Raw genomic sequence first — 24,899 nt, forward strand, 5'->3', positions numbered from 1 at the left:
AGCAACATGTACCATCCAGTCAAAATATATTTAACTAAAGAGCTTTCAGCATTCCCTCCGTAATGTGCACTTTATTTGCCATAATGCTACCTATCTGCTATTCACTTTGTGCACAGTGACAATAAAAACTAAAATGCGAAGTTGCGTGTTTTTAATGTAGCAAAAGATAGCAATGTAAGCCTTTTATCTGAAAAAAAGAAACAAGAAATTTAGGAAACACAGCACTTTTTCACAGTGATTTGTATATTCTTTCTATCACTCCCAGTGTTTACTCTACATTAAATTGAATGCAAATTCAGGAAAATGAACTCGTTATTAGCAATAGAACGAACGTATTAAATAGCATGGCCTGCTTTTCTCTTAGAGACACCCATAAATGTGCTTTTCAAAACTTACAAAAAAAAAAAAAAAAAAAAAACGTTCTCACAATAAATAAAATGTACCAGTGTTTTACAACCTATGCATAAACTAAACATAAATTCATTTTAAAAATTTATAGATAGGGATGGTCCGTTTTCAATGAAACCATTATATTTCGAAAGAAAACAATCTAAAAAAATAATGGCTTGATTATTAAAAAAATATTAACCAAACCTCAGTTTAGCTGTATCGCTTACAGACAGAATAAATGATTGAAGAATTTTTAATTGGGAATTTCAAGAATTTTAAATAGGTTTTGTAAATAGACTAGTAGAACAAAAGTATTCGAACTGTTAGAAGTGAGATTAATTTCTCGAAAATGTGTCATTAATCTTGAACAGAACCTACTTAAAATACAAATACTGAACCTGTACTAAACAAAATAGTTACGAAACTACCTGGCTCTACAGCAAATAATCAACATTTACTTTGAATTACAATCGTGTAATATATTTCCATTATTCCCATGAGTGTATTCTATTATACAAATTTATTGTACTGATTTACATAATCCCGCAGTGAAATAATTGAAACATAGTCAAACAAAAGAAATCACTCACATATTTACACAGATACATAGCCCATATATTTGGCAAATCTAATAATACGTTTTTAATGAATGTTTGTACACGAGTTGGCTGCTATTTCGGTAAATCAACAGACTGAACTTTGTAGCTGTTTCCTTCATTATCCCCCCCCCCTCTCTTCTCTGAAACTCGGGTTTTTTAATCCTGCAATGCCAGGAGCATAAGCATTTGATAGACACAATGCACTCGTCTCATATCTTTAGTTGCATGGAACGTACTTTAAAACAATTCCTAAACCCCTCAAAAAAAAAAAAAGTGGTTAATAACATAACTTGTCGGACCTCATTATTATGATTCACATAATATGATCGTTAAGGCTATCATAATCATAACTTTTTCGTTAAGGCTACAACAGCCAAGTATACATATACATTCGTAGCGCAGTAGATACTGATGACCCTTTGGTTGCAAAGATGGATTAAAAATCCATCCCTGGTTTGAATATTTTTTTATGAGGGCTTTTCGACTGAAGGTGAGTTCCCAAGTCTCATGAGATGGTGGAAGAGTTTTTCCTCCTGCAAATCAGAATGATCGACCGACCGAGGCACACACGCATTCATAGATACCATAGGCTATGATAATAGAATTAACTATCTTATTATTACCAAAAGTAGGTAATTATAGGGTAATTAAAGAAGCTAAACAACTTGGCCGTAACAGACGACCAGGTCTCATTCGTAGGAGTAGTAGAAATCCCTGCTAAGCATCACAGTTTTGCAGCTGCACCAGTTGCGTCATGATGACTGAAGGATATGGAGAAAACACCAAAAGGTTATTAACCAACTGTGTATGACTGGGCAGTCTGTTAGAGATAATGTAAATATTTTTTCAATAATATAATTCTCCTGATACTAGTACACCCTCTGTCCAAAAAGAAACCGAACTTTTCGAAAATAGAAGAAACTAGTAGCGCCACTTGTATCTTTTTGTCGTCGAATGCGGCAACCTTCATTAGTGTTGTGTCAACTGTTTATGACATTTGTTTCATTAGAAGTCCAGTTATATTGCCAAGGGTGACAATGTGTTTTGACAAACTGTCGGAAAATGAGTTTCAAACAGAGAGCTGCGATTGACTTTTGTGTTAAACTTGGTAAAAGTTTTACCAAAACGCATCAAATGCTTCAAAAAGCATACGGTGATGAATGCTTATCCTGTACTCATGTTTACTAGTGGTTTAAGCGATTTCAAAGTAGTCGTGAGACGCTTGAGGACGACGAAAAGCAGGGCCGTCCAAAAACTGGACTGAGCGAAGTTAACATCAAAAAAGTGCGTGATTTCTTCGAAGAAAACCTGAAATCGTCCGTGAGATTGATGGAAGATGAATTGGGGATTCCAAAATCAACTGTGCACAACATTTTGACCGAAAGTTTGGACCTTCGTAGGAATTCGGGATTTGTTCCCCACAAGTTGACCGACGACCAAAAAATGTATCGAATTGAACACTGCAAGGACCTCATTAAAACCGCTCGTAAGGACTCAAACTTCCTTGAAATAATCGTTACTGGTGACGAAAAGTGGTGTTTCGTCACCAGAAGAGGGACATCCGAAAAAAAGTCACTTGGAGAAATCAAAAATAAAGACAATACTGATTTGTTTCTACGATTCCAAGAGATCCACAAAGAATTCGTTCCGCATGGCCAAACGGTCAATGGTGAGTTTTATCTCGAAGTTTTGAAGCGATTGATAACGAGAATTCGTCGCGTACGGCATGAATATCGTGATGCAGGCAGCTGGTCACTTTTGCACGATAATGCACCATCTCATCGTTCGAGTATTGTGAGACAGTTTTTGAGCAAAAACCAAGTTTGTGTGTTGGATCACTCGCCGTATTCACCTGATTTAGCACCCGGTGACTTCTTTCTCTTCTCTCCATTTCATTTGCCGATGAAAGGAAACGGTTTCTTTTTGGACAGAGGGTGTAGAACCAATGCTTCTCAAAACTCCTTGAAACGCACGATGACGTCTGCTCTATAAATGCAACATATTACATAAACACTATTTTAAGATATTTCATGCCTGCTATTTTAATTATCGTTTGGTGGCACTCCGACACTTAGAACTATTCAGCAGCAAATTTTCAACAGCTTTGCCATCTGGAATTATACTTCTATCTAGCAAGAGTGCGCAAGGTAAGTTCGATCTATCTGCTACAGATGTTCGGATGAAGTGAAACGAAAAATTAGGCGGATTGATCCACCCGATTCCATTCCAAAATCCATAAATGCTTTTTTGTTTTCACTGATTACTATTTCTTCATATATTGTAAAAACGAGTCATGGTAATTATAAAAAAGGAAAATGGATGCAAGCAAATGTTTCTAATAAAGCAGTCACTGAGTGTATAAATGTGAACTGCTAATGAAGTTCTATTTATATAAAATGATGATAAAACTATTAAATTATGCTATATTAATGTATTTTAACAGAATGAACTTTTATTTCTTTTAGTCAGAAGATACGAAGAAGCAACATAATCCTCTAATTTAAAAAATTAAAGTCTCGATTGTTTTTTTACAGTAAGATTAAGACCAATAACATCAGTAGCGTATTTTCTGCAATTATTATCCAGGATTTCTTTTTTTTTTTTTTAAAGGGGGAGGGGGTTAGAGTTAGTTCCGAATAACGCGGGACATATAACGTGATTATTTATTTATTTAATGTTTTTGAAGGGAAGGAAGAGGGTAGTAATAGACAAGTACGTGATTTAATATTAATCTTTTAATTTTTTTTCATAAAATAAAGATTCAAGAAATAACTTTTCATGGTAAACATGAATTTATGAGCGACAGTTCCTTACCTTGGCTTCTAATTCTTTCCGCTCCTCAATATCCAAACAGCTATCGGCTTCGGTTCCTATCCCAAGTCCGCTTGTGGTGGACACGCAATTATCACTTATGGGGACTTCTACCTGAGTCTGTTCCACAGTTTCAGGGAAGTGACAAACGTCGCTGGCTGGCGTCTGCTCTGACTGAGATGGATACTGATCCTGTTCAAAATTAAATCACAGTCATCTTTGTCAAACTATTGCAAGTATGTTGACAGCGCGTTCATGAAAATTAAACAGCTAAAACTACACATGTTATGGTATAATAACAGATAATTTGAGTCTAACAAAGGGTGATAGGATGTTGCCAAAATGCATTCCTATGTCAATGCTATCGTCTCGTTTCAGGCAAGGTAATTTAAGTGCATTCATTGGCGATAAATGAAAATAAGAGGCAAGATAAGAGTATCAGTTATTAACATTGAGTAAAAATAGCAACATTATTATTTCTATTGAACGCTTTCTCCGACTTCGGAGCTAGTGAAGAGGCAATAGGCGATACCCTTTTAGCAAATGTTAAAACGCTGCTAAACTGTTTTCCACTATTATTAATGGAGCATTCTTTATTTGAAAAAAATCAACAGCCCTTAAAACCATAAATGTGTATATATTAATGATCATCTTCTGTCTTCAAGTAGACAGAAATAATATGTAGATCTCACTTTAGAAGAGGAAAATAAAAACTTTTGTTTTTATTTACCTCCTCTGGGGATTTTTATTAAAGATGAATATACGAGAGAAATGGTAAATGCAAAAATAAAATGCAGAGTTAAATCACAAGCGTTCATATGACTGAAAACTTGAGTTTTCATCCTATCCTTTGCACTCTTTACATGTACACTCCGGTATAATGACAATCGCAGTATCCTATCCCCGTGAAAAACTTTAGACACTATTTTCATATTACAGATTTAGGTTAATTTAGCTGCATAAACATTTACCTGGGATTTTACACTGGGATTGGAAAAGACTCCAAGTTGATTCCCTAATCCACCAGAGCCGCTGCCTCCTGCAGTTCTGGAATCTTCATTGCCATCAGAAGGCTTTTCGTCTTTGTGGTTGTCCGGGTCGTCTCCCTTATGCTTCTTCTTTGCGTAAAAATCTGGACCATGCACTGTTTTAACGTGTTTTCGCAAGGAGCTTGGATCAGTATAACGCTTCGTACAGCCAGGGGCTTTGCATATGTACGGTTTCTTCAAAAAAAAAAAAAAAGGAAAATAAATAAACATTAATAATAAATATTGTAAACGAAACATGGATTTAAAGCAAAGCAAAGCAAACATAAATCATTGGTGATACAACGATCATTGATAACAATAGAAATGCAGTATTTTTGTTATAAACTGCCTTATTTCTCTAACAAAGTTCCATATGATTAAACCATATGCACCCCATCGTGGTTATTTCTCTTTTTTAGTACACCTGATATAAAATACCAATATTATCATAAGTGCATAACTTTCTTCATGTAATACGTATATATGGTGCGAGAAATTGTACGGTAATAATACGACGACTAAATTGTAATGCATGCAGTCATACGTTGATCATGCTACTATTTAGCTCTGTACTTAGTCGAATTCCTTTTTCTTTCTTCTTTTTATTGTAAAAAATTCATATCACGCTATTATACGCACCTTTGTATATTTATAATCCATGATTGGCATATTTGAATTTCTGTATGCTTAGAACGACTGTACGTTGCGTCATTCGATTGAAAAAGACGTTAGTTCGCTTCTCGTCGTGATGAAAAGAATCTTTATGTCTTTTTTTTCCCTTCTTCTTCTTCAATTGAAGGTGAGTTAGAGGATTTCATACGGAGAGTTTTTTCTCCCGGAAACTCGGGTTTTTCATCCCGCATACAGACAAATCGGCCTTGAGAACACACGCAATTTATAGGCAAAAAAGACGAGTGGTGGTAAGCAATAGATGGCGTTAGTGTAGGTGATGATGGTAGTGGCGGTACGCTGTAGTTAGTGGATTAAGTGGTGGAGACGGAGATTTGTAGAGTAGGCGCCTTTCCTCAATGAGTCTTTGGACTCCTTGGAGGTGTCATGTAATAATAATAATAACAATAATATTCAAAATTAACCTTATTCATGTAAAGGCATGAGAGGCTTTTATATCTATACGTTAATCGCATTAATATTTCATTTACCCTCTTTAATTATTTTAGACATCATTGATAAATGGCTGTTTCGTCTGTTTCAGTTTATTATAGTTGGATTTCTTTTAAATTTTCTTTATAGCCGATATCGTAGAACACACACACACACACACACACACACACACACACACACACACACACACACACACACACACACACACACACACACACACACACACACACACACACACACACATGGAAAAATGCAATGGAAGAATTCAAATAATTCTTCGAAATATTTGCAAAATAAAACACACACTTTTAAATGCATACCTCATTGGAATGTGTCCTGTTCTGATGTTTAGCTCTGTCAGAAGCATTGCTGAAGGCTTTGGTACATCCTGGAAACTCACACAAATAAGGCTTTTCTCCTGTATGAGACCTAAGGTGCGTCTTAAGATTCTCAAGCCGAGAATAAGCTTTGAAGCAGCCTTCGAACTAAATGTACAAAGTTTGAGAAAATAGTTATATTTCAAGAAATAGTTATATTTCAAGTTTATGCTTATCAGGTAAACATTTCTCATTTCAAATTAATCGCAATATTTTTCTTAGATTAATTTAGAAATATGTTCGATTCCTTTAGTAACCTAAAAATAAGCTGTCGTTTAAAATATTAAAAATAATATTTATTATTTTAAAAATTAATCGGCCTCCGTTGATGGAAGATTTACGGTTTGCAAGCGAATTCAGGAAAAAAACAAGCAAAAAATTATACACTTACAGTACATTTATGGGGTTTCTCTCCAGTATGCCGTCTCATGTGAACCACGAGCATATACTGAGCCTTGAAAGGTTTTTCTTCTCTGGAGCAATCCTTCCATCCACATACGAATGCTTTTTTATTTCTGTGAATGTGGTCATTGTTTATATGCTAGAAATAACAAATCAATGCTTATATTTTCTGTGATCACCGCATTACTTAGGCTTAAAGTTTATTCTGACTTTTTTCTTGGATTAAAATATAATCTTAATATTATATTGTTAATTATTTCTATCAGAGACATAACTATGTTCTCTTTTCTAAACATTTAGAAATTAGATTTCAGCTAAATACCACAGACAGAAATTGAAATAATTGTATTAATGACAAAAAGGGATGAGAATATTTTTCTTCTTAAGAGTAATAAAACTCACCTTCACTAGTTCTTCCTGAGTACCAAACTCTTTGTTACAGTCTTTCCAATGGCAGTTGGTCTCAATGAAATCTCCAGGTTCCTGAAGATCTTTGAGATCTGTTCCGACCTCCTTTTCCTCGTCTCCCGCATCACCTGTCTTAGATGGGGTGCTGGCCTGATTACAAGTTTGAGGAGTTCCATCACTGCTCCGTGAACCTGCATCCTTTAAAACAGAGAAGCCAAAAGATATAAAATACACAACTTACTAAGCATGCGCTAATATGAGATGAGATAAAAAAAATATCAGTAAGAGAAGTTCATTGCAACATTCACTAAGGGTTAATATTTTTGGTTATATGTTATATTCAGTGGAAATTTTCTTAGAAATGGAATTATGATTTAAAAATTGTAAAGTAAGTACTACAAAAAATTAAGCATCACCCACTTGTATCAGTACTTACAGGTATTATTATTATTCATTTGTGAATTTTATGATAAGCAAGAGCTGCACTGTAAACAGATAAATAAAATAATTCCACTATCACTTTCTTAAGGGCCCGTTTTGTGTTTACTTTATTTTAAGTTGTATGAATTCATTGCGTTCCTCAATATAATGAGTTTTGTATTATCATAACAATATCAAAAAATTATGGTCTAGGTATTCAAGCAGATAAATTTGCTATTGAACTTACAAGTGAAATTTAATTAATGTTGATAATTTAAATAATAATAACCTTAAACTAAAGTTAAACTGGACAAGGGTGCTTCTTTAAACAGACCAAGAAGAGTTGTTCAAATTCATTTAGTAAGAAATAAATATTACTGCACACCGATAATATTTGCAAGTCAGTCAAACAGGGTGTACTCTATTATATTGAACAGGATGTTATTTGAATAATTAATACAGTTATTCAAATAGCATCCTCTTCGTGTTGTGTCTAACTCGTAATACTAGTTCAACTCTATACAAAAAAAGTTGTTTTACTCGTAATATTAAATTAGTAGGATTGTGGTCTGAAGTTGAGTCTTCTTGTAATTTAATCTAATGCTCCTAATTGTGCATTAATTATAAGTTAAAATTTTAATGTTTGAAGACAATCGAAAGATAAAGTCTTACCTTAGACCTTGTGGCGGAGGTAGATCGGTGACCAGTGAAGAGCTGTTGTTGTACTAAACTGGGAGCTGGTGGAAGTAGGAAAGGGGAAGTGAGTCCTTGTCTCATGAGGTGGTGGAGTTGGTGGAAGTGAGGTAACACGGTGGGAGGAGACACACCTAATGCGGGACTCAAGGAACCTGCAGTACGAAGAAGAAACATTCGCATCAGTTTATATCACTAAGAATTACATAAACTTAAGACTAACTTCAATTTCAGTATCCTTCAGATGATATAAAGACTTAAAATCTTAATTATTATAGCAACTAGCTACAATAATTAAAATTTTAAGAAACTTGCTACAATTGGTTTAATACTTTGGCAAACGTTTTTGTATTTGTAAAAGAATTGATGATGGAGTGTGGTAAACTGCAGACTCGTTTCTAAGTTACAAGATTGTTTAGAATGGATCTTTAAAATAGTTATACATATATTTCAATTGGAGACTCAATTACTCGTCTTTAATTTTAAAAATAATACACAAATAAATAAATAAAATAAACATAATAATGAATAATCTCTTCAATATATTTCACATGATTAACTGTGCAAGTAATGATTATTTAAAGTGATACGTAAGCATAATATAAGAAAGTGAAATCTGCGTATTAGGTTTCCTGGTTGTTTGGATCGTGTTGACGTTGATAAACCGATAGGGTTCGAGATGGAAGAAACAAGAAATACCAGAGAATTAAAAATACCATTAAAAATCTCAAAAATACCAGAGAATTATATTCAACTACCATCTAAATGCATGCCATGCAATTATTTATTCCTAAAACAAGCAGCTAATATAATAAAATTTCATCAAATACTTTGGCACATAACAAACAGATAGACATAACATTCAGAACTTTATGTCTTAATTTAAGGGTCGGAAACTTTTTTGGTACTTGCAGCTGCAAACCATGTTACATTAATGACGGAGACCAAACGGCAGTTATTAAATTGCAGTTTAAAATAAACTCTACAGCAAAGTTTTCCTATTATCAAACCTTTAGTCCGCCTATATAACTAATGTACTGTAAGTTTACAAACTTTCGTGGTTGAGATCACATAAAAAAAAAAGTTTTAGAACATCCGTCTTAAACTCGGATTTTATCCACCCACAAAAGGTTGCTAAGCAATTCTACATTTTGTGATATTATTATAATTCTACATATATATATATATATCACCTGAGCCACTACATTTACTGGCTCAGGGTTACATAGCCCCGAAATCTTGTTTAAACGACGATCAAACATGGAACTGTTTTTTCAAGCCACTCCAGACTTCCAACAAGCAGGCTGTAGTTCTGCACCAGGGATGAAATTCATCTACTATCTAAAGACCTTCGCAGACATTTATGCCACTGTGGGATACGAACCCACAGTAGGTTGGTTGGAGAGCAGACAAGCTATCCAATCGGACAGCTAGGCCGGCAAACCAGAATGCTTAAACCAATACATTACTCGTTTTGGAAGAAATATAGAAATGTCTGAAATCAGTAAAAATAAAATAAAATAAATAATAATAATAATGCGTTTAAAGTTCATATCAGTCTTTTTTTCTTTTTTTTTCCGAATAATTTTCCCGTCTGTTCGGAATAAAACATGTTGGCAAACTTATGATTTATCAAATGATCTAGTGAAGGGGCATTTCGCTGGCGCATGAAATGAACTCATCCAGTGATGCTGATTTGTTCTAAGTAATGAATAGATATCTCAATTCTTAACTTGAGGCATTATTAGACGTATCCACCACCCCCCCGCCGCTCAAATTTATGGAATGAGAAAATAATAAATCAGTATTAGATGTAAAACTGCTAAATGTATAGATGGATCTTTTGCCTCTCCCTTATTTTTCCAACCCTTCTCTTACAAACAGCTAATTTCTTCTCGTCTATGTACTTAAGAAAATGTTACGTTAGTTAGTAAATATTGAGACGTACGTGGACATGTTAACATTATAAAGTAACGGAATAACACTAACATGAAACACTTTCGATTATTTAATATTTGTAGAATTTTCGGCTAGATTTCCTAGCCATCGTCAATACAGTTCGAAAGAGATAAAACACAATACGAACAGCACTTACAATCTATGCTATTAACCACAGGAGGAGAGCGCCACCATAGTTCATTCGGTAAAGACGAAAGCATTTGGGTCGGAAAGACCCGGGTTCGATTCCCGTCCATGACATGAGAAACCTTTATCTGGTCTCTTTCGACTAAAGGTGAGTTAGCTGGTCTTATACGGAGGTAGGGTTTTTTTCCCCATCCGGAAACTCGGGTTTTTCGTACCCCAGAACAGACAAACCGGCCCCGTGAACACACGCATTGACAGACATAGGACACCGGGAGGCATAGGGCCAACCACCTTATCCTCTAGCGGTCATGGTTGTGAAGTTCACAGTTAAAGAACCTCAGTGGTCAGTGAAAAGCATAAGACAAGACAACTACAGGAGGATAACTCCATCTACAACTGTTAGAATTCAAAAAAATAAATGTAAATGATTACAGTTTTATGAGCCACAGGAATGAGGACTATTATGTCGAATGACTTCCCAAAATTGGGAAAGTTTAAAGCAGTGTTTCTCAACGTGGGAGGCAATTTGAATATTTTGGGGGTCAATTAGAAATGTACACGCACATATTTATACATATTTATATTATACTTTTTCATAACTTGGCTGACTATTATGCTAGAGGTGGGGCGTCAAGATCTTTTAGACGTTGAGGTGGGGCATGATCCAAAAAACGTTGAGAAACACCGGTTTAAAGCAATTGTTTTTCTTTCCTAACGTAAGTGTCATTCCGTTACTTTATAATTTTATCATTTGTTAGTTTCGATCATGTCCCAAATTAATTTTTCTTTTTTTTTTTTCTTTTTTTTTTTCTTTTTTTTTACGCTAACTATCAGAAGTAAAAGTACAAAAGGGATGTATTTGCGGAGGGAGTTCTCATGGAAAATATTTTTACTTTTTCTAGCGGTCTCACTCAATGTCAAGAAGAAATTAGATCTCTTCAAGAGCAGCTGTTCCAAGAAAATAAAAATAAATAAATGAAATAACGAGAAGTTAAAATGAACATCTATTTTTCATGACTTCATTAGCTTTCTTCTCGGTATTTTAAGAGTAGTTTTTTTTTTAATTCTTCTCTTATCCTATTTCCTGTTCAACTGGACTTTGAAAGTGCTCATTTTGCACTTTCAAGCAAATTATCCTGTGCTAAGGACAGATCGTGACTCAGAAGTTTTTGCTGGTACATATCTGAAAGCAGGGAAATATGATGTTCTAAAGATAACAAAGATATAATTCATGTCAGTGCCTAATACTTAACCTCGTAATCAAAATCTACAGTTTTGTCATAATTGATCCTTCATTAGCCTCTGAATCCAAACCACGTAACAATATTTCATCGCAGAGATCGAGCACGTTGATAACAACTACAATTCACTGGCCACGAGCGCCTCACGTGTTTCCTTTTTTTTTGGGCTATTGTTAATGAGGTCAGCGATTCGTTGGCTGAAAGGCAGTTTCCTAAAAGTCTGTAATAATTTGTCGTACGCTTATGTCCCGCCTGGTATTTTAATTGTCATGAGATCGGTACATTCATAAAGTTAGTTGGGAGTTCTAGTAAAATAATATAAATTTTCTTCGTGATAAGAAAACGTTGGATTAATTCCTAAGAAGTACGCAGAGAAAGTCCAAGAATGTTTACGTAAAAATGTCACGTTCTCCTATAAATCACCTCCTGTCCTTGGTAGAAAGAAAACGCCGCTACTGATAACAGAGACATGATATGATGATTAAGAGAACGTGCCAAGAAGTTCAAACGAAGAAGCATCTGTTTGCACTGCAGTCTTAGATGTTAACAACTACTGCTGAAATAGCTGAACGAATGAAAAACAATGGGAAGTTTTAGTCAACAAGTGCTTCATAATGTACCACATCGTAACAAACTGGAAGGGGAAAATATCTGCATTTAAAATCGTGTAATTACTCCTTCCTACTATAGAATAGTAGCGGTTTATCAGATGGAATGCGTAGAAAAAATTTGTAAAATAGGATTTCGGTATTTTAATTTTCTAATTATATTTCTAATATTTATGGTAATTTCTGCTAAACAGCTCTGAGGATGGACGCTATCCCCTCGAGTGTACTGTTATACTTAGCATTGAGAACGAAAGAAACAACTAAATCAAGGAAGGGGATTTCAAATTTGGGAGATATCAGCGGGTATAACTAATAAGTTTCGTCTACAGTTTTTCCCGCATTAGTAACACCATTCTGAAATTGTTGCAAATTATTATTTTTAATTAACGACCGATTATGCTTAAATTTGTAATAAGATATTTGCAACAAATAAAAAACGGATTCAACAAATCGTACGAACGAACACTAGATTCACAACAATGACAAACATTATTGAAACTTAATCTACAGCGCTGAACCACGAGTTTGTTGTTGTTTGTATTTTATTTATTTTATTTTATTTTTGCAGAATGTATCAAGTTCGAAACGTTACCTCGCTATATACAATACTTCGTTTAATAATTCTGTTTACCGGGATTTCCATAATAAGGAGATATTTTATTCTCGGACAATTCAAAACAGGACATAATCTTTAGTTATTTGTGCGTTATGTGCAAACAACATTAGGTAAATACATTACAGTGTTCTGAATATATTTAAAACGATTTTCTTCTCTGAATAAAGTCTTCTGAAAAAACGGAATAATAATAATAATAATAATAAACTGAAATATTCTTAGTTGCAGTTAACTGTATTTCATAACATAAGCACTTTTTAACGACGCAAATTTTTGATATCTTTACCACATTAATCTATAAATGGAAATAAAAATATATAAATTATTCCGTAAATACTTAAAATTTCGTTAAACATTGCATAGCTTTTAATGTCACTTTATTTAAATTCGCAAAATATTTACATTTCATTTCTTTTAAATTAATCAAACATGGGATTCAATTTGGGTGTTTTTCGGGACATTGGGGCAAATTAATTTGTAAAATCAGGGACTTATTCCGTAAACTGAGCCTTATGGACAATCTACTTAAATAATTCGAAACAATAATTCGAGATATCGCTTTCTCTGCTAAGAAAACATCCACTTACATCCTGAAGCATAGTTTCCAACTTGGAGACACATTTAAATGAAAATGTGCATACCGAGATGCATTGCTCTTGAATACAAAACTGTTATCTTAAATTTGGCAGTCAAAGGTGTTTGTTAGTACCTTAAACATCAGAACAAAAACATCAATTTCCAAAAATTTTGTTTACGCGGCAGGTTTCAAGTCCCAAAACGTACTTTAACAAAAAACAGTTCTCAACCCTCATAAAAATTTATTTGCACTTTTATCCAGTTTACAAACATGAGAGGAGTTGCTTCCCTCCTTCCTTATGAGACGGAACATATCTTGAAGATTATATTCAACAGATTTATGAACTTCATTTTTTTTTTTTTTTAAGTAGGCTTAGATCGCAATTTCGTATATGCGAGATGTAGACACGCGGAGCATCAAAACACTGCAAAATTATGTCAGCAAATCTGAAATGGTATTGTTTCTTGCAAGATGAACTAGAAACATGGCTGACAGATGCACAAAGAACATACGATCATACTAAGGGCATGTCGTGCAATTACGGCATTTCGAAAATCAGGCGTAAAAAGTCAAACAACATAAACTGAATCGTTCGCCCATTTGGAGAAACAGGCGAATCTAAAAGCGTTCTGCAATGATAGGGATCATCATAAATGCATCGAATACTTTCTCTCTTTCCCTCGTATAGCGAGTTCATAAACTGGTTATTTAAAGGAACGAACGGAAAATAAAAACAGTTAAAATAAAAAAAAAAATTTTCAAACGATTCTTTTTAAGATACGATCGTACAAATAACACCAACCTTGTCTAACTTTCGCAATGACGTCATTATTATCCACCCTAAAATCTGTCACGAAATATGAAAGGAAATTGGAGTAAACAAAGCAGCACAAGACAATCTCGTTTGAATGTTTGTTTTCGTATACGGGAATGGGGAGGAACTTCTCTGGAACCTTCTTTTTGCTTTCCGAAACGAGTTTCTTTTCTTTCTTTCTTTCTTTTTTCCTAAAGAAATGTTAGATGGGAGTTCCCGAACTTCACTATTTATAATCCCACCCACAGTGCTTGGGAACAGAGTTATGTGTGTAATAAGTGTGAAATCGTAAAAAATAATGAAGTAGTTTAAACAGAACTCTAAAAATTACTTAGATGGAAAGAATTGAGGGCAGAAATCACATTATGGCAATTGTAAAGTAGCATTTTAATGCTTAACAAATTCCGAATAAAATTAGTAAAGAATATATAACAATTACATACGAGCTCACTTAGGAATATCCTGTTTTTATAATATTTAATAAAAGCATCAATTGGTAGCGCTGAAATTCGTTCGCGATTAGTAAACAGATATGAGAAAGGTAAAGCTATATAGGGGGGAAAAAAATTTTTTTTTTCTTCGTACAGGTGATCCGATCCATCAGGCCAGATGCTAAATCATTAGATGCTGCATTTTTCACACTTTTTACTTTTAGCTTTTAAGAGATAAACCAGCTACGAATGATATTCTTGGAGAATTTTTCGAAAAAATTAACTAAAAGTACTTTGTTTCAGCTATTTCAGTAACTTTTTATCATCGACTTTGTTAATGTAAATAAACAATTTAGACATGAAGGAACACAACGTTGGGTTGGTAGCTGCAGCTTGATGTAATGTTCTCTGATCACTTATCCGAGCGAGTGTTCTTAAATCAAAGCGTTCTACACAAATGGATGTCTCACAATGCAGTTTTGGAACTTTTTTTTTCATACCTCCAATGGGATATTTCTATCGTAACCAGTGTATTTACCTGCAGATAAATGTCCATAAGAACCACTTGCACTAGAACTTCGGGATCCATTCACGAAAGACACCAGGGAATTAGGAGAAAACCGGATCATAGATGTGATGTCGAAGTCGGAATACGGAGAACTGGACAGAGCACGTTTGCGTCCATGACGAACAGCTGGCTTTGGGCTTGTTAAATGAGTTCCTGAAAGAATTGTGAAACAGAATTATTTCTATATGATAAGTAGTTACACTAAGCGAGAAGTGCATCTGGAAAAAGGGAAAAATTTAATAATCTAAAATTAATATTTTTTTCTTAAAGATTAACAGATTGCCTTCATATTCTTCATATACAGATATACAAAATAAATTAGAATCAAGCACGTGTTATATATATTAGAAGCTTTGGAGGGAAAAAAAAGGGTGGGGCGGCTTTAGACCAAGGGTCGGCAACCTTTCCAGACTCGCTGGCCACATTCAACTTTTATTTTTAATAATCGGCAGAAAGCGTTTAATTAATAGAAAATAGTGAGTAAAAAAAGTACTCAGGGTATCAATTTTTATTATATCAGTCTTAAAAAAAAAAAAAAACAGAAATATTTAAAGTGCAAGATACAGGAACAAGCATAAAAACTCAATGAAAAATTATTATCACGTAAAAACAAAGTAATATAGTTTTATACATTGCAATATGTGTGTCTGTTTGCTTATGTGACTTTTGTGATTGTTTTCCCTTAGCTAAGTTAAGATCCACTTTATAACCTGAGATGTAAATTCGAATCGAAGCATGCAAATGTTCATCAGTTAGTCGAGAAGAAAATCAATTTTTTCTAAAACTCATGGCAAAAGATGCTTGTTCGCAAATGTATGTGCTTCCAAATGAGCTTATCATCTTCTTTGCGAAACTGATTAATCCTTCATATTTTTTGGTAAGCATTGATAATTTTTTGGATATTTTCTAACGAAAATGCGTTCTTTAAAATTTCATTGTGTTGCAATTCCAAAACTTCCATCAGTAGTCTGTTTGGTAGGTCATCAATGTCGACATTAAATAATACCAACAAAAGTTTCCTTTTGTGTTTGCCATTCAATTGTAGATGCGATTTGCAACATGTCGATTTTCTTCCATCATATATTTCTTCAACAAACATAGTTTGCCTTCAAAAGCTTTTATGTCAGAAAACAGTTCTGCTAGTAATTTACCTTGGCCCTACAGGTTCAAATTAAGTTCATTAAGATAGTTGTAATGTCTTCCATAAATGCAAGAGACATAATACATTTTTATCCGATAGTTGTGGGACAGTATTTACGTGTTCCATCATGAAGATATCTATATTTCTTCACGTAAATTAAAAAATATTTTTAGCATAGCACCTTTACTTAGTCATCTACCACTTGACTAGTAGATAACGTCCTCTTGAAATGTCCATAACGTCTTTTCTTGATGATAAAATTTTACGGGCCACATGCCATGTAAGTATAGTCAATTTTTTATGTGCAGCCAAAAATGCGCGTTTGGGCCGCATGCGGCCCGCGGGCCGCCGGTTGCCGACCCCTGCTTTAGAGTATTAAATTACTTCTCCCATTCTGAAGTTATACTGCAGCTGGTCTACTTAGCACACAGAAACATGTATTTTTTTAAAAAAAATGTACCAATTTTTTTTTCAAAAGTCAAGTCGTTCATTTTCTATATTATTAAGCGAGACCCCCAGGAAGTCAGGGACTCATCTACCAGCTATCATACTTATTCTTAAATTCATTCACATCTAAGATTCTCCCTTATTTGGTCAATTGAAATTGTCAGAGGCAGTTTAAGAAATAATCATATTCCAAAACTGATCGAAAATCGTTGAATAACACATTCTCTAGAGGTATGCTAAAATTATCCCTTTCAGCACTTCTTTTTTATCCGATTGAAAGAACGTATCAGGGAAACATGAATATCGTCGAAAAGTATCTATAGTTAATAATAAATTTAGTTTAATCCTTTATCCAAGTGTGAGCAAACAAAGTTAAATTTGGTCGAAATCAGTTGAACCATTAAGCTTGAGAAAGTATCTGAGGAGGAAAAAGCACATCCCTGCAATCCACCGCCTTCATTCGGTCCCATTCGCATATAAAACATTCGCATATAAAAATTCTGTTTAGGATTTAAAAAATTAAAGGGTTTTTCAATAGAGTTGCATTTTTTATGGATGGCTCAAATGCTAGTAAACCTATAGTACATTTAGTGTAGTGGATGCTCTAAGGATTAGATAATCCATCAGTGAATTTAATGAATTCTGCTATAGAGAACAAGCATGGTATTTTTCAAGCTACCTCTAGCTTTCACTAAGAAAGGTGATGGTCTCAAACCCAGCGGTGAATATATAATTGCCCAATATATTTTAGAGTTCGGAATTATGGTGATTCTTCATTTCTGATATTTTTCAGAATCGTTCAGTTGCATAATTCATTGAATGTATCCTCTAAGAATACCAATTTCATCTCTCTCTCTCTCTCTCTCTCTCTCTCTCTCTCTCTCGCTGACGTTTAACTTCATTCTATAGAAGAAGCAATGTCAGTATAAACAAATAAACCAACTACCAACATACAGCACATGGCTGTTACCTTTTGTTACAAAAAAAACAAGGAAAAAAAAAAAGAAAAGAACTGCAGCTAGAAATTATTATTTCTGATGAGTGGACAGTTTATAGTTCTACTGAAGTACGAAGTTAATTCAAAAGTAATACTTACCATCTGATGCTAACATGAGTTCCGGAGTCATCCCGACACTTGGCGGGAAGGTCGAGTGCATTTCTAAGAGACTCCTCTGGTGGAGCATGGACATCTGTTGAAGGTTGTCAGCAGTCAGAGGAACTACAAGAGGAGCAAAAAAGGGGAAATGTATTATCATCTAATATATTATCATCTTTATTTTATACAGAATCCTCTAAATCCGATGCATATAAGAACTCCGCTTAAAAGAGGAGATTTTTTTTTATTACCATTACAGTAAAACGATCCCGTCGGTGTATTCTTTAGCTATATCAATAGTAAAGAAAGGTTGTGATAGGATAATAATAAGTTTAATAGTAGCGTAATGAATATTTATCTTAGTGTATCAATATTAACGTTAGCACATCGCTATAACGTTAGCACATTAACATCAGATGATGTTAATGCTACCAGCTTATAATGTTAAATTCTAACAATATAAAGGAAACGAGGGAAACAACTTCTCCCTCATTTACATATTCGTAATTTAAAATTAAATTTTTATAGTCCCGTATTTAATTTTAAGGCACTCTGTACTGATATACCGAATTAAGATTATTTGAAATATTAAATAAAATTGCAGTTTGCCATACCTATAATTTCAAAAATTTTACGCTTAATTTAAACACGGGCTTAGTTTATCATGTAAACATTGTTGACCATAAGAAGAAAATAACGTAGTTGCCTGTGATGAAGCCCCATTGCGTAACTGAGTACCTAAGTTATACAGATAATTCAAAAAGCTATCTGCAGTTAGCTGGAGAATAAGTTAAAATCAACTAAACATGTGAATAAGCATTAGTTCAATCGATCCGATGAGAAAGGATGACAACAGACCTCTTTGACTGAAGGGCACTTTGTGGTATTGCCATTTGTGGGTTTAATATATTTGTGTTAATTCGTAGGGACCAAAAAAAGCGATTTTAGATATTAATAAAACCATCTATATCAAAAATATCTACTGGATCTTTATTAAGTTATTTTCGTGAATTAAAATATACTTGAAAATCATAAAATCATTAAAAAAATGTTTTATTAATGAAAAAAGACACAAAAGACTTTGAATAGTACAGAGCCGTCTACATGCATAAGCACATCGACTTGGGAATATCCCTAGCGATCCTTATAGAAGCATTCTGCGCGCACCCACTATTGTTTTATTCGCTCGAACCAATAGGGTACGAAGCAGCCCAGGAAAATCTTTTCAGTATTAATTTGAATCATCTTGTTTCCCTTGCTAGAATAATTCGCAGCTGTACATAAATATTGCAATTAAAGATTATTAATTTTCAAAGCAGCTGATATGGACTAGTTCACCCCTTAATAATTATCCGACAGGTACAGTACATGTGATACAAACTGGAAATGCAGTCTTTCCATTTTTCATAGCGCGTATTACTCTCGCTCTCAACAAATTTTCGCTTGTGTATTTGAGTACTGTATTCCAAATAAATACAAAAGTTCTATTTAAGCCCAGTGCAGAGTTTCTTTATCTCCATAAATGACTGTTTTTACGTGCATGCTTTTTTTTCTCCTCCTTAACAAAGGTTAGTAGAATAGCTTCGATAAGAAACCGAAATGCTATTAAATTGCTCAAAGGAAATATATTACGTCGCAATTTATAATAACATAGGTCATCATTAATATTGGAATTTATGCGGTAGAAATATAATTTCTCTGAAATAATGAATAAATTCGTATGAAAATTTGGGTGATGTTAGTTAAGACGTTAGCTGATATTTGTTAAGAAAATAAAACAAAATAGGACAATCCATAGTTGATAAGCTGAATTATAAAATAATAATTATATTCATCCATAGGGAGATTTAGTTTAATTATTATTCTACTTATAATTTTTTAATTTCTTGAAGGATAAGTAAGTTGACTGGTTGTTTAAATTAAGACCAAACAACTAACGCTGTAAGGAAAAAGTACTCTGTAACTTGCGTATCTTTTATGTCCAGTTTGCGCGTTTCGGTTGACTCAAACCCCTTAAAATGTTCTTTTCATAGTGAGGGGAACAATCCAGATTTCACTTTGAAATCTGGAGCGTCATCGATACTGACGATGACGTATCGATACGTCATCGTCATGTATCGATGACGACACTCAGTATCGTCATCGATACTGAGGGCGCTAACAGCTCTTGAAATGTCCAGTGAATATTTAATTTCATATAATGTATATAATTATTTAATAATAAATACTAAAATTAATCAATAAATAAAATATATGATAATTAATGATAGCACGAATAAAAAAAAAAAAAAGACAGAGCAATGGAAAAAGAGGAAATTTAAACAAAATTATGCGAAAATTGCAACCAACATAAGATAATGTGAAGATAACAACATTCTTCCCTTAATTGGTAATTACTATTTATATGTATGATCAGAATAAAAAATAATCAAATAAAAAACAGTAATTAGTTGCACAAGGAAATGCACGCGCTTACGAGCGAGCGCGCGTACACACACACACGCAAAAAAAAAAAAAAATTAATAACTTACTATAAGAGACATAATGACAAAATATTTACCTCTTCCGTCAATGGGCCCCATCATCGAGGATGACAGTGATGGGTTGCTGTGCAACGAGGTGAACATCTGCTCCATATACGGACTAAGCCGATAAGGGGAGGAAAAGTCCGTGTGTCCATTTGTGATATCTCTCCTCTGGGAGAAGTGTGAGAAGTCCGGCAGACTTCCACCTGCACCTTCGGCGCATAACCTGAAATAATTAAAAGTAACCATTCAATTGACTGCTTGATTATTCTTGATCCATTCTTATCACGGAGTTAATCACATGGTTGAGAAGTGATCGCTTCCTTCGGATATGCGTTCGGATGGATGTTCGCGATGTGCATTATTAAGTCAGATAACTCAGCTGGCACCAAGAAAAAGTGACAAAACAATAAATAAATGATTAATTTTAGAGTCGAAATAATAAAGAAGAAAATAAGCGAAGTATCCAATGAAAAATACAAAAATAACAGCGACAAATGAAAAAAAAAAAAAGAGCGATAGGAAAATAATTAAGCATATATGAATGAAAGAGGAAAAAATTAACAAATTTTAATAATTGCTCATGTTAAATTTCAGAAAACACTTTTAGGAGGCTCAACGACAGAAACGACCATCTGTAGTATATTATTTGGCTACTATAGCTTTATATTCTCGGTGAAGAATATTCAAAATGAATTTAAAAAAAATATAACTTTACTTATTTATACTGTTAGTTTCTGCAAGAGAAAAGAAAAAGAACAATAACCCGAAGCAGTAATCCGAGAGAAATCACAAAAACGTCTATTTCTAGTCATCTTGGATAATGCAAAAGCGAGGGTTTCACAAATTTGAAATTCATCCAAGTTTATTTTGTAACACAGAAAAATAATATTACAGCTTATTAATATAAATGGCTGTAAAGCATATTTATTAATTGAATTGATCAAATAGTGTGATAATGAATAACGCCATCTTGCAGAGTGACGTCATTCTTGCAGGAATTACATCTTATAGGACTGTGTTAAACATTCATTGCAATACTATATTAGCATAAAATTTATCATTTCGCAAAATTTGGCTTTTGGATATTATCCAGTTTAAACCAGAATATGAAATAACTCCACTATTTAGTAAGCAATTTACACACGAAATTTTATCAGTATACAATCGCTACACAGTTATGTTAATCCCAATTATTTTTTCCCAGTTGGTTGGTAGTTTTTTGATTTACGGCCGAATACTACGACGCCAGTGTATTATGTCTGTAAATTGTGTATTCTTCAAAGAGGTGTGTCTGCTTTGCAGATTGAAAAATCCTGACACCTCTTTATGAGACCATTTGATGACATGATGAAAGCTTGCATTTTTGGACTGCGTTTAACCTACTTAAAATAATTCCGTAGAATTATTGTGCCAAGGCCCATACTTATAGGCTATGTAATGTATTTCGGAAATGAGTATGTTTTACATGGGCATTTCTGAATTAACATAGCACTGTATCTTATATTGCATCTTTGGTGATTACTGGATTTTCATATTTCAGGGCCGTAACAACGGCAGGATGGGTAAGGCATTAATCTAGGATCCACAAGATGAGAGGGCGCAGAAAAATGGCAAGTTTTATAAGATTTTGATTATGTTTTTTACTATAAGCGAGTGGTGGTCTCATATCAGGCGATGAATTCATTTCAAGCTTCCAAAATGGTTGTTAATAATACTGAAATGCAATTATATTTAGTTGAAAAATAATACGTTCATTGCTGTTAAAACGTATTTATATCGCAGTACTCAAGGGGATAAAAACAGAAGAGGGAGGAGAGGGAATATATACTCAATTAAGAATCTCTAATCATTTTTATCAATGTTAATATGATATTTATCTGGCTTACTTACTTTAATAAAAATTTCTCCACATTAGCAGTTTGTTTGGATGTATTTGTAACTGCTTTTAATCCCTGTCAATAAAGGTCATAAACTACCAATAACTGAAGTAACAGACATGTAGCTTACCTTGCAGCATGAGACGGAAAGGTATGAAGTCGGGGGTCCCAGACATAACGTCCCTCGTGTGTTCTCTGGTCCACAGGTATCGGAGCATGCACGGTTGCGAAAGCACTTGGAAATGGAAGAGGTAACCCTAGAAAGGAAAAAATGAACACAGCATTTGAGGATAATCTGAAGCATATTATCATCTTCTATAGTACATAAAATAAAGTCTGATTTTGAATTTTGAATCTAAAATAAAGTCTGATAAAATAAATTCTTCCAATGCATGTGATTTATATCAAGTATGTCAAACACGATTAAATTGATTTGACTAAACATCTTTATTTTAAATTAAATTAACAACAGTGCTTATTTTTTCAGTGGTAGCAATATTCGTTAGTTATTTCCCATGTTCTGTTGTTTAATTTTAACGATTTATCGTTTTAGTATTTTTACCTAGCAGACATTTCAGAAGCATTTCCTAATGCACTCATCTTCTTCACGAGCTGCAGATATTGGGTTCCAGTGGCGCACTCAGGATTTGATCTTGGAGGGGGCCGAGCACTCAAGATTTAATCTTGGGGGGGGGGGATCGAGTTGCATATACGATTTGAGAATACACACTATGCATTGTATACGAGCTATGACTGAGCATCTGCAGCGATCGCCAATACATGATACCCGTGATCTCCTGTGTCCCGGAGATCACGGGTTTGTTCGGGCAAACGAAGTAACTCCCGAGCACTACTTCGTTCGCCTTGCGTTCACAGCGCCCAGGATTCTCGAGCGCTATAGGGTATTCCCACCTTATGTAACCGCTAATTCATAAGGAGCATATAACGAACATAGAAATAGAAGACACGACCCAACATAAATAAAAAAAACATAATAATAATTTTAACGAGGAAAAGATTTTTGGAAATTTTTCTGGTGTTTGTTTTTCTTTTTCTTTTGGGGGTGCCAAGGCCCCTTGGCCCCTTCCCTGGGTGCGCCAATGTTGGGTTCTAATTCATATCTCATTTGTTACTTCTGTGGAAATAACTCGGCTAAACTGTTCAATCAAAGTTTCTTTGGAAAAGGAGAAACTTGTTTGGATTTTGCACAAATCCAGAGATCCATCTTTGAAAAAGACTTTGTAAAAACAGACCGAGAAGATACCACTTAGCTCTATTTCTCAAATGTTAGAAAAAGCAAGTAGGAGTGAATTTTCTGATAAACGATCGTAAGACTTCTTCTTCTTTTTTTTTTTTTTTTCTACACTCTGTAACATATTCCACAAGTTGACGGATCCGAATGCTAGTCTTAGGCCAAAGAAACTCATACGGGATAGCAAAGTTTCTCCCCACGAAAACTAAGGTTTTTAACTCTAGTTACATAATACACAAAGGTCTAATTAGCCTTTGTGTTGCTTCGTTTTTAATTCCAAACAACTAAGAATGAGCGCAGGCTACTATAGTATAATAGTAAACGGTTTATTTGGAATAATTACTGGAAGCAGTTATACGTCGCAAAATATTTAAAGTAATTTATTTTAGAGGTGTAACTATTGCTCTGTTTAATTTCGTTTATGTCCGAAAACTAAACGAGGAAGAAAATTCATTTGAACTAGGAAAAACATGCTGAAGCAGCGACGATGCTCACTTGTCTCTAACAGATTAAAACTGTGGGGCGGAACTGACTGGGAGGAGTAGTTTAATAACACTGATGTTAATGAAAAATGAGAACTGTTCAAGGATTCCTGTATTACACGCAGATGCAGTTTCAATGACCTAAATAGAAAATGTTGGTGGAGTGAGTTGGTCATTTTGAGCAATAGGAGAACAACGTATCTAAAAGGTGATTGCGTATCAGTTTATTATAATTGTTAATTACATGTATTCTATCGGTGCATCTGTTTTGTGAGGATAAATAGTCGAATTTACCAAGGGAAAATCCTGACACCGCTAATTCGCATTCGATTGAAAAAAAGCTCTTTGGTTTCGAAAGACTTTACTTCGAATCTTATAGCGCGAAGAGCCTTTATGTGAGTTTTGTTTTCAATTCATTGTGAGCTTACTCGTCTCATATGGAGGTGGAAGTTTTTAACGTAGTTAAATAACAAAAATATATTTAAATGAAGGGGTGGAATATGCGAAATCGTTTCTCCTAAGATTCTTTGGACTCCACAGAGACAAAAAAAAATAATAATAATAAATAAATAAATAATAATAAATAAAAATAAATAAAATAAATGTTCTCTCTTTTCAACTGAAAGGACCGACTTCATTACGAGACACAGTTTTTGATGAATACTTCAGCAAGCTGAATGCACATATATAAACTAATCACAGAATTTTCATTCTGTGTTTATCCGGAACAAATCTAACTCAAGAACATATGGCTGGAGTAGTACAGAACTCGCTGAATGTGCTTTGTGGTGGGCCATGCGTTTTTTGGGTGACATTCTTCATTTTGGAATATCGGACTGTTAGCTGGGTGTCGGATGAATATGTAGCAGCCGAAGGAATTTTTTGA

At 34.1% G+C, this 24,899-nt stretch overlaps 1 protein-coding gene across 2 annotated transcripts in view; it reads right to left on the reverse strand.

Moving 5' to 3' along the window:
• The window catches only part of LOC150102817 (transcription activator GLI3-like), a 154,412-nt gene that overhangs the window by 11,731 nt on the left and 117,782 nt on the right, over positions 1-24,899 (reverse strand). For both annotated transcript variants that reach the window (XM_090399258.1, XM_090399257.1), the window contains exons 3-12: positions 22,410-22,536; positions 20,435-20,625; positions 17,875-17,997; positions 15,161-15,343; positions 8,230-8,405; positions 7,132-7,335; positions 6,719-6,868; positions 6,271-6,435; positions 4,772-5,023; positions 3,804-3,992 (exon numbers count right to left, since the gene is read on the reverse strand). In XM_090399258.1, the coding sequence (XP_090255384.1) occupies positions 3,804-3,992; positions 4,772-5,023; positions 6,271-6,435; positions 6,719-6,868; positions 7,132-7,335; positions 8,230-8,405; positions 15,161-15,343; positions 17,875-17,997; positions 20,435-20,625; positions 22,410-22,536 (1,760 nt within the window). The remainder of the gene's footprint in view (positions 1-3,803; positions 3,993-4,771; positions 5,024-6,270; positions 6,436-6,718; positions 6,869-7,131; positions 7,336-8,229; positions 8,406-15,160; positions 15,344-17,874; positions 17,998-20,434; positions 20,626-22,409; positions 22,537-24,899) is intronic.

This window comes from Typopeltis vanoorti, chromosome 10 (assembly GCF_054136105.1).
Source record: "Typopeltis vanoorti isolate ZY-2024b chromosome 10, IOZ_Tvanoo_1.0, whole genome shotgun sequence".
NCBI classification, from domain to species: domain Eukaryota; kingdom Metazoa; phylum Arthropoda; class Arachnida; order Uropygi; family Thelyphonidae; genus Typopeltis; species Typopeltis vanoorti.